This window comes from Aotus nancymaae, unplaced genomic scaffold (genome assembly GCF_030222135.1).
Source record: "Aotus nancymaae isolate 86718 unplaced genomic scaffold, 86718_ANA_hifiasm-v0.15.2.pri h1tg000059l, whole genome shotgun sequence".
NCBI classification, from domain to species: Eukaryota; Metazoa; Chordata; class Mammalia; order Primates; family Aotidae; genus Aotus; species Aotus nancymaae.
The window spans coordinates 52,598,047-52,609,450 of record NW_026988473.1 but is presented as its reverse complement, the minus strand read 5'-3'; the positions used below and the strand labels follow the sequence as shown (position 1 = coordinate 52,609,450).

Below are 11,404 nucleotides of genomic sequence, written 5' to 3'. Positions count from 1 at the left end.
AAGACAAAAGAAGAAACGTAAAAAGAAAAAGAAAATCAAAGCTACCTTCATCGTATATGAATTTGAGGAAGTAACACCTTTCTGAGTCCCCAGCCCCCCGTTTTTCATTGGTAAAGTGAGAATAACAATTACACAGACCTTGTTGAGCTATGTACAGAATTAAATGAGATTATGTATCTAAAACGCTTGTGGCACAGTGACACACACACACACACTCAGTACTTCGCGGTTATTTCCAGGCTTTATTGCTTGAAAGGCTGAAAAGATGGGTGGATGAGAGGTTCCCCGAGATTCCTTCCAAGATTCTGTGATACTCCTCCTTGGGTGCTGAAGACATATTGCCAATATTTGGATTTCCAAACGGTTGCTTAGAAAACTAACTGGAATCTATGAAGCCCAGGTAAGCTTTAGCGTCTTTCCCAGGAGTCATTTATTTATTTGATTTTAGTTCTAACATAGAGCCTCCACCTTCTCCAAATCACCGCAGTGGTCGAAAAGGGCCTGTGCTTGGGAAATCCTTCCTTTGTTGGAGAATCTTGGACCCAAACCCTGCATTTGGGCATCTGACACCCGTAGGCCCATGGTTCATGCCCAGGCTGCTCTTTCCAAGTTCAAAGCAGGTACTCGGTTCTGCGCATCCGGCGGGTGTGCCCAGATTGCAACCTTCGCACCAGGCATCCAAGAACGTGCTTTGGACATACGCAGGGTGGTGGGAGCGGGTGCTTGGTTCGCATCTGGGCGGAGGGGTGGAGTAGCGAGAGCGCCCGGAGCGCGCAACCCGCTCTCACTCCCCAAGCCGGGGCGCGGCCGCTCTGAGCACGAGGTCCCAAGCCAAATACCCCGCTTTGCCAGGAGCCGGGGAATACCCCAGGTCCCCGGCTGGGGCCGCCGCGATCCTACCCCGCGGCGCGCACCCCTGACCCGGCCCCGCCCCCCGGCGGCCGCGAGTAGCGGGCGGAGCGCAAGCAGAGAGGAGCGCTGGGCTGTGCGGCACCGCCTCTCCTCGGCGCCGGGGGAGGGACAGAGGGGCCGGCCGGGGGAGAGAGAGCCCGACCGATCGGCTGGCGAAGAGCTGCATGCAACCGGTGGGAGGCCGGGCCGGCTGGGGCTGGGGCTAGGGCTCGGGCTCGGACCGTTTCCCGGCGCGTCCCTGGCGGTGAGCGCGGACGGCCCGGAGGCGGCGGCTCTGAGCTGGCAGGCGGAGGGCTGTCTCCCGCGCCCGCCTGCCCGGCGCGGTCCGAGGATGCGGGGGGGCGATGCCCGGGGCCAGGGACGCGCTCTGTCACCAGGCGCTGCAGCTGCTGGCCGAGCTCTGTGCCCGTGGGGCTCTGGAGCACGACAGCTGCCAGGATTTCATCTACCACCTGCGGGACCGTACCAGACCCCGGCTCCGCGACCCAGGTGAGTGCCGCCACCGCCGCCTGCAGGGACCTACGGGCCCTGGGCTGGGACTTGGGGCCGCATCGGGGCCTGAGGCAGAAGAGCGACGCGGACTGGGAGAGGGCGGGGGGCGGCCACTGAGACAGGGGAGGGATCAAGAACCAGCGCACTGTGGCCTGATGCTGGAACCAGGCGGGGACACGGGCGGTGGCTGCTGCCCGGAGGCCGAGTCCGGGTCTGCTGGGGCAGGGTTGGAGGGACCACGCCCGCCACCTGCGCTCCCACTGCCAGGGTTCCTGGGGGCGGCTCCCGAGCTCCAAGCTACGCGCTTCACTTCCCGGGCTCTGCACTCAGAGCGAGGAGAGGCCGCGGCGGCCTCGGAGCCGTGGGAAGGGGGACGAGGCCGAAGGAAACTCTAGGAAGTTGGGAGTTGAGGACGGCCCGGGGCTGGGGTTGAATCCCACCGGGTGCTGCTCATCCTTGCTCCTGAGCTCCTAGTTCCTTTCCTTGGTCTGAGGCGAGAAGGGCGGGACGCGATCCCGCGTTGGGCAGGGTACAGGGAGCTTCTGGTCCTGGGCAGACGGGCCTGAACCCTTTCCTGGCGGGTCGCACGGCGCGGAGTTGGCCTGGGCCTGGGCGCTAGGCTCGACCAGCGGTTACCGCCGGCCACACTCGGGGCGGTGGGCTCGTCGGTCCTGGCTTGTGCACCTGTAGTTATTCCTAGTGAAAGTTGCAAAGCTCCTAACTTTGGAAAGTTCATTTATTTTGGCATTTGACCAATTAAGGTTGGAGGAGGGAGTTTTAGTGGAGCCATTTGCTTTTCCCGAGGTCCCTGGATCTCCCAGGTCGTCTCATCCACTACTGGAAAATGCAATTCCTTCCAATGTTTTCTTGAGATGTTTCTCACCTGGAGAAATAGTTTTCTCAAATATTCTCTGAGTACTTACCCAAAAAGCATATTGTGGTTGAATTGTTAAAAATGGGATGAGAAAATGGCCTTTCTCTTGATATTGTTATGTATAAATATTGAAAATGAGCTATTGCCTTGCAAATTATCATGTACGAGTTGAAACCAATTTATTACATAAAAATCCATTTATCCAAAAGATAAATTAAATAATTATTTGATTTATAAAGAGTGTCATACTGAACCAGTCTTAAACATCATATCCTTGATATATTTAAGATGGTTATGTGGAGTGAAGTCATCTGCTAAAATTTAAAAGTTTATATTAGATATTCTCTACTCAAGGCTTTTTTTTTTCCTATTGAAAAAGAAAAAATATTGTTTTCCATTTCCGGTGGTTACATTAACTAAGTTTATCAAATGATCACTGATATATTACTTCAAAGTGGAGAGCTGAGTAGAGAAATACTGATCCCAGTGATTTCCAGGGAGGTTTAATGTTCAGCCTATGTGTACCTCATTGCTGGATGGGATGTGCTGAATAAACCACAGTCCCTTATCTCACAAGACCCAGGAAGATGTCTTAAGTCGGGGAAGTGGTCCTTAAGTGGCAGGAGCAAGACAATTATTTTACATGCTTTGCCCAAAGCAAGTGTTAGTGTTGAAACATCTCACTTCCTTGCCTGTGACTGGACCACATCTCCTTGTTATCCCACATAAGCATTTGTCTTTGGCTTTACAAGAGAAGATGGATGAGGCCTATCTCTAAATCACATCTTTTTGCCAGTTTTCTGCCTCTGCTCCTTTCAATCCAGGGCTGGATCCTGTGTTCTCAGGTTCTCTTCAGCCTCTACACCAGGCATCTGCCGAGAAAGAGTCAGTAAGAGGACTTCTTATGAGAGGAAATCTGATTCCTTGGCTGAGGAATAGTTATAGATAGGAGTCGACTTTGCTTCTCTGAGTTCCTGATAGCAGTGCTCTGCTTTCTTAAACTAGGACACAAGGGTTTTGAAGTAGCCCCATGCCCCTCTGGCCCTTTGGTTTGTGTCGGAAAGTAGCCAGCTCATGAGGGAAGGGGTGGGGGACTTCTAGTGTAAGGTGAGAGGAAATGAGGCCAAAGATTACATCCAAAGTGCACCCTCTCCTTCAGGACACTTCTCTCTTCATTTCCAAAGCTCCCTTCATTTCCCTCCTTACTTGCCTTGCCGACATTAATTTTTACATCAGATGCATTTGTCTTCATCCCTCTGAAGCAAGAGTGGCTTTAATCTCTGAACCCTAAAAGCTGAATAGCTGGGAAAGCTGCACCGCAAAACACCATGTGAATAATGTCCCTGCTATTGACAGTGTGAACCAGAAAAACCATGCACAGCAGCCCTGAGACGTGAATTCCTAGAGAGAGTCATCTCTGTAAATGGATGACTTCTTTTTCTGGAAAGGAATCCACCTGAATGCCATGTCCCAACTTTCTCTGTTATTGTCCATTCACGGCCACCCTGTGATAGCTAGGTTTTCTCAAGCTCAGCTAAGGACTTTGGTTATAAAAGGAGAAAAAAGATATAATTTCCTGTGGACAGCAGAGTGACCCTGCATCTAGGATGTTGATTCATTTTTTCAGAGGTATGTGAAGACTGGGGCACAGACCAGCAGGCCTGAGCCATCAGAAGAGTTCTTTTTTGTCCAGGTGGTTACAGTGTCCTGCCAGGGGAGTACAGCACCGAGATTTCCCTGACTTGGTGTTCATAGAGGACTTGATGAAATTGTGATTTTAAAAAATAAGCCTAAGTCACAATTGGAACTGGAGTGCCTCACCCAGTTTGTCATCTGTACCAACTTGTGAAAAATGAAGTGCTGAGTGTGAGCACTTTATTCCATAGAGAGCAATTAGAATGCTCTGTTGGTTGCCTTTATGGTGTTTTATATGTTAATGAGGTGGGGCATAAACTTGCAGACCTCAGAGACTAGCCTTTAAGGCAGAGGGAAGAGCAAGTGCAAAGGCCCTGAGGCGGGAGCATTATTGATATGATGCTGGAAATGGTGACTTCAGAGGTGGCTGGAGAAGTGTGAAAGAGATGGAGAGTGATAAGAAATACGGTCAAGAGTTAAAGAGCGTGGATCATGCAGAGTCTTTTAAACCATTATAAAGACTTTGGTTTTTCCTCAGAATGAGATATGAAGCCATTAGAAGGTGTTGAGCAGAGAAGTGACAACATTTTGACTGCCATGTTGAAGAGCAAGGGTGAAGTCAGAGAAACCTCTTAGGAAGCTATTTCAGAAATCCAGACAGAGGTGATAGTGATTTCAACAGGGATAGTGGTAATGGAGGTAATAAGAAGTAATTGGATTATGAACACAATTGGAAGGTACCGCCACTAGTAATTATTGAAGGAAGAGATGTGAAAGGTGAGAGAAGGGCAATTAAGGATGTTTCAAAGACTTTTTGACATAAAAAATTCTTTGTACAAGCAGAAGTCTTCAGGAAAAAGGTAGGGATGAGGAGGAAAATCACGGAGCTTATTTTTTATTTTATTTTAACTTTTTGTAACACGCTAAGTGTGTGATGTCTCTTTAGATAGCCAAGCTGTTTTATAGTTGAACAGTGACCTAAAGTATGACTATCCTCTTTAACATTAATTACTCTATGCTCATATTTTGTAACTGGAGACTTTGCTGTCGAAAAAGATTAATTGGTTGTAGAACAGCATGTATTGTTAGAAGGTTTTCCTTGTAGGGAATTAAAAGGTCTCTTAAATTTCTACCCATGGATCTTGATTATACTTTCTTTGGTCAAAAAGCATTAGTCTTATCTCTCTTCTCCATCGTATACCTTTGGCTGTTAGGAGGTAAACTATCTTAACTGCTCTAGATTTGCTCTTTCCAAGGAGCAGAAAGGAAGATTGGATCATATAATGTCTAGGTTTTAAACATGTTTTTTATCATTTTGTTTTTAAGTCTTTTCTTCTGTAGGGTGCCAACCATGCCTGTGCCAAGCACTTTATGTAAGTCATTTCACTAGTCCTCATAAGTCTTCGAAGCACTTATCTGTGTTCCACCAGCAACAGCAGCAGCTTCTGGGAGCTTGTTAGACTTGGAGAATCTCAGTTCTATCCCAGACCCACTGAATGTGAATCTGTAGATCGACAGGATCCTCAGGTGAGAGTTGTATGCACATTAAAGTTCAAGAAGCGTGGCTAAAAGTGGTTGATATATGTGAGTATCCTGAAGTGCACAGAAATAAACTAGCCCAGGGCCATGGATTCCATTTAAAAGATTGGGTCTAAGTCAAAGTAGCTTCTTAGGTAGTCACATCACATATACTGAAAACTGAGGAGTTATTTTGTCAATGAAAATTTTCTAGGTATTTTTTGTAATAGCCACCCTTAGACCTACTTTCTCTCTTCTGTACTTGTATGATGGATTTAATCCCCAAGTGAAGGTCACATTCTATGTAGTTATAAAGATTCAGCTTAGTATTTTGGTTATAAATACTGTTACCCAGGATACTGGTTTTCCATTCATGTTCCAACTCCATATTCTGGAGATTTTTCTCCATGCTCTCTGTGTCTGTACCCAAGGTCTAGAAAATGTTTAGCACTTCAGGGTGTGAAGCAGAGCCTTACGACTCATCATTAGTGACTCTTCTCTCCACATAAATATTACTCTATTCAAGAAAAGCTTTTTCTAGATCAGTGGTTTTCAACTTTGGCTGCACATTGGGAAAACTTAGGTAGCTGGAACAAACACAAAAGAAAAAACAAACAAACAAAAAACTATCAATGACTGGACTGCACCCCAGACCAGTTTTAAATCACAATCTCTGGGAAATGGGCCTGGTATCAGTATTTTTAAAACTCATCTATTGATTATAATGTGCAGCCAAGTAGAGGACAACTTTTGAGCCCGTTGGGCAAAAGATGCATCCACCTAACTCTTCTCAGCTCAGCTCACATTTGTTTCTTGTAAAATTAGAAAAGATCGTATCAAAAACCAGGGACCTTGCCTGTTATCCTGTATAGCTAATACCCATATTAACTAATTCTTAACTTTCTTTTCACATTATCCCAAATGTTTATTTTGAGGGCTCTTTGAACATATGGCAAGGCTCTGTTATGTCCACCCAGTCTAAGGCGGGAAAAAGACAAATAAATCAAGAAAAATCTTGTCCAGATAAAAGTGTCATTAAAAGGCAAGAATACAGAACCTTCACTAATGTCACTTTATGTTGAATTATAATGAAGTCACTTATTAGAAAATGTACATGTAAAATAATAAAGATAGTCTCTATCAAAAAAATCTTCCAAATAATCATCAAGATTAAATATTAGCCTTGATTCAAATTTTTCTAAGATAGTCAAAAGAGAATTAGTCTTGAAACACTGAATGTTTATGAATAGACTTTGGTGTGATTATGCACAATGGGATTAATTTCTTTAAATTAATGTTAATTGCAATCAGGAAATAGAGTCTTCTAAGGAATGAGTGGCATATTGGATGCACAGTATGTGAATATATAATTTGCATTTACTTCAGTGACATTTTAGGGCTTCTTCATAAATATTTTATTTAAACAAGTGTGTTTTCATCTCTGTGGGATTCCTTTACATGGACCAGTGAATGATTTAGTCATGAGGTAATTATCAAGAGGGAAAAAAAGCAAACTGTGGTAAAGGCATCACAGGCAGCCTTATGGCTAGCTGCCTCTTTCAAAATAAACAATCAAAAGCACAAACTTTTTGATGTGGCATAAACTCTCAAGGAAAAATTAAACTGACACCTAAAGGAAATCACTCTAAAATTTTCTAATATGTATAGACCAAAAATGTTGCTTTCACTGAAAAAGCGTTGGGGCACTTTTATGTTTGTGGTGCAAGTGCAATTTCCCATATGGTTGGCTTAAAAAAATTCATAATCTCTTCTTAACAGATTGACTTGAGGGAACTAACAAGTTCACACTCCAAAGTGTATAGAGATAGGGGAGGAGCTTAGTGAGAGGCATAAATGGAGGAGTAATCTCACTTCTAAGGATAAGTATGGAGTGTGTATTTCTATTTTCTGAATGAAGTTAAATGAATTCACAATTTGTGGGGAAGTTTTCAGTTTTCACTGCAATCTTGGAGCAATGAATATGCATCACGACTTCCTTTTCTTTCAAATGTTTCATTTGGTGGACTCTAGGAAGGGCTTTAGACCACACCAAACCCTGAGGACTAGGCTTTGCAGATCTCTTTGAAATCTTCATATGTCCTTGCACATGTATTTTATCATACAAAAACTTTAAGTCAACATTGATAGAACTGTACCTGGAAGAAAAAAAAATCTTCCAGGACATCAAGATGACCAAATGGAATAAGCAAGGACTTTGGAGTTAGAATCTGACTGCACTTACTACCTTAGTGACCTTGAGTAAAATATTTCACTCTTCATTTTATTCATCTATGAAATGGGAGTAGAAGATTGCTGTAGCACTGTGCCCAGAGTAAATGCTCAAATAAATAATCAATAAATTGATGTTGTTGGTAATATCACCTGCCCATGTTTCCTTTCAGCCATGGTCCACAAACATGTATATGTTTTACCATTTGTAATTATTTGTAGGCTAAATTTACTTTCTACTTTTTTGTAAACTTAGCATTTTACTACCTCTTATTAGCTGTGTGCTCCTGGACAAGTTATTTAACCTCTGTGTCCTCATTTTCTCATCAGTAAAATGTATTACTAGTATCTGGGTTACCAGTATCCAGATAAAATATAGGATGCCAGCTCAATTTGAATTTCAAATAAACAACAGATAATATGGCATGACATATAATTATACAAATTGATTATCTGTTGTTTACCTGAAATTCAAACCAAACTGGGCATCTGATACTTTTATTTGGTAATGCTGACAACCCTATACTAATACCTATCTCACAATGCATGTTAAATACCATAATACCTGGCACATAGTAAATGCTCAATAAATATTAGCCATTATTTCTATTATTATAATTTTTCCCATTATTAACACTATTATGTAATTATTATCATTATTGTGATGGTTATGTATATCTCAAAGGGCAATTCTTTTGAGGCTATTCTAGCTTGCAATTTTCTTTTTTTTGGGGGGGTGGAATGTCTTGTATTTATAGTTCCCTATTTCCTTTTGGGAAATATTTTTCATTATAAATTATCAACAGTGAGCCCTAACTGCTTTCTGGTAGATCTGTGATACTTAGCCTTGCTACCTGTCAACAGTAAATCTGCTAGCATTAGGTGTATAATGTGAACAAAAGGTTGCTAATTTAACATGGTTTATATTGTTGCCTAGTTGTTTCAATTTGTGGTTTTTTGTTGGCAGAACTGAATATTTTTCATGTTTTGAACATTCTTATATTTACTCATGAATTTTTTGTGTTCTCTACCACATTCTCTAACGTGTGCCAGTTTATTTTTTGAGAATCTTAATGTTTTTCCTACCAATTTGCATTAATTAGAATATAAATATTCTATCAAATCAGCTCACAGAAGGAGTATTGTATAGTGAGTGAGCTCAGGTTGTCTGACTATAATCAACACATTGTATGAAACTGTCTTTTGAAATTTCAGGGGTGCTTCAATAAATAGGGATTAGTTGTAACATTCTTTTCCAATGCAAAGTGCTGCCTTTATTTATATGAAATATGAAAAAAAAAGTTGTTATAATTTGAATCTCTTTTTCTTTATGTTTTCTTTCCCACTTCAACCCACCCCACCCTGCCCTGTTGTAGCTGTTACTTAACCACACTGAACTGATTAATCTTTTCTAGTGATAATTAAGTTAAATTCCAAAAACATTTATTGCGGGCTCCTTAAGTGCTATGTACAGGGTATGGCATCTGTAATTCAAAGATACATCAGACATGCTTACTGCCCCTGTGGAATTGACATAAAACAATAATGGCAATTAATAAAGTCAAGAAGGGAGATACCTACTAGATACAGTACAGAAAAAGAGGAGAGAAGTAATTAGTAATTAGCTGGTTTGAGTGGATCTGCAGAGGCTTCCCATAGAAGTCTATTCTTGGGCAGAAGAGTTTGCCTGAAAATTGGTGGTGGGAAAAGCATTCTAGGAATTTAATAAGGTCCTAACACAGAAGAGGATGGATTTTGGGTAACAATAGGTTGAGTGTGTGTTGCGAATGTTGAGAGATGGATCTGCTCTAGTAAGCAATGGTCAGATCAGATCAAGAAAGCCCCTGTATGCCATTGCCAAAATCCCACTGAGGACTGGCTGATGCAGAAATCTTGAAAGAAGTATAATATATATATTTTTAAGATGGAGTCTTGCTTTGTCACCCAGGACGGCATGCAATGGCATGATCTCAGCTCATTGCAACCTCTGCCTCCCGGGTTCAAGCAATTCTTTTGCCTCAGCCTCCTGAGTAAGGACTACAGGCATGCACCACCATGCTCAGCTAAGTTTTGTATTTTTAGTAGAGGTGAGGTTTCACCATATAGGCCAGGCTGGTCTCGAACTCCTGACCTCATGATCTGCCCCCCTTGGCCTCCCAAAGTCTTGGGATTACAGACGTGAGCCACTGCACCTGGCCAAGAAGTCCAATTTATACGATAAGCCCAAAGCATCCATTCTCAGCAAATCACACCAGATTTCAGTTCTGTGAATGCAGCTTCTCAAGTCTTCCTGGTTCCTCATGGAAAATATATTCAGGTTACTGGCAACTATATTCTTTCTGTCCAAGGTAAGATCCTAACAGATGGGAATCAATGAATGGAAGTTTACCCATTTTAAATCCCCAGCATGTCACCCTGAAACCCAACTGTAATTACCTTGTATAGTTGTAAATACTGTCTTTAGCAAGTTTAGTCATCTGGTTCAAACATCTGGGTTCCAGATATAATTCCTGACTATGCCAACAGTGACATCTTGCTTCCTTGCCTGCCTATTTAATAATGAAAAAGCAGTGTGTTCAGCTGCATTGTAACTATCCAGTCTGTGGGTGTTCACAGTCTGTTTTCTCTGAAGTTATAGGGCCCAAGAGGGAATAAGCATGGCAGGCCTGCCTAGTGCCCACCAAACCATGCTGAAGAGATAGTTCCTTATTCTGTGTATAGGGGCTGCCAATTAACAGGCACAATTTTTTAAAATAATTGAATTGGATGCCCTTAAGTGGGTCACATGCTGTTCATTTCTAATATCTGCCTCCTCGTCCCCACCCCAACACATGTACACTTTACTTATTACATTTTTAGGACGTGCCTACTTATTGAAGACATCTTGGTTTGCATCAGCTATAGCACTGCAGAACCATTAAAAGAGTTTACACTGAAAATTAAGGTCAGTTTTATCCCTTAATTAGGTATTCTGGAGACAAGATGAAAATTGATTGGAGAGGTTATAGTTGGAGATGCCAGGTTTTGCTCATCATATGTTTATTGAGCATGTACTAAGTACCAGGCTCTGTCCTAGGTCAGAGAGGTGATGACAGACTGATTATAGGGCCCTGTAGGCCATTGTAAAAGAAAAAAACAAGTGACTTTTACTTCAGTAAGATAGGAAGCCATTAGCAAGTTTTATCAGAAGAGTGATAATATCTAACTTAGGAAGAGAGAGGATCACTCTGACCTGCACATAGAAAACAGACTGTAGAAGGGTGAGGTTGGAGTTAGGGAGCAGAGTTATAAGGCTGTTGTAATCATGTAGTTGAAAGATGGTGGTGGCTTAGGCCAGAGAGTGATAGCAATGGAGGTAGTATGAGGTGATCAGATTCTGTGCAGCTGGAAGGTGGAGATGACAACATTTACTGATAGATGGATATAGACTGTGAAAGACAGAGAGGAGTCAAGACTAAGACTGTGGCCTGAGCAGGTAGGAGAATGGAGTTGTAGGAGAAGTAAGTTTGAGGGGAATGATCAGGAGCTCAGTTCTTGATATGTAATGTTGGAAATGCTTATTAGTGAGTCCAGTGGGGATACAGACTAGGCAGTTGGATATATGAGCCTGGAGTTCGGGAAAGATGGCTGGTCTGAAGGTATAAATATGGATGTCGTCAGCATGTAGCTGATATTTAAAATGAGTGTGACTGAAAGTATCTAGGAAGGGAAAGTGAACAGGAGAGAGAAGAGGGCCTGGACTAA

General features: G+C 42.7%; 1 protein-coding gene across 1 annotated transcript in view; it reads left to right on the top strand.

Moving 5' to 3' along the window:
- Positions 1–975: 975 nt before the first annotated feature.
- The window catches only part of SYT9 (synaptotagmin 9), a 245,313-nt gene continuing 234,884 nt past the window's right edge, over positions 976–11,404 (top strand). Inside the window, exon 1 of the mRNA XM_012456732.2 lies at positions 976–1,401. Within this exon, the coding sequence (XP_012312155.2) occupies positions 1,257–1,401 (145 nt within the window). The 5' untranslated portion in view covers positions 976–1,256. The remainder of the gene's footprint in view (positions 1,402–11,404) is intronic.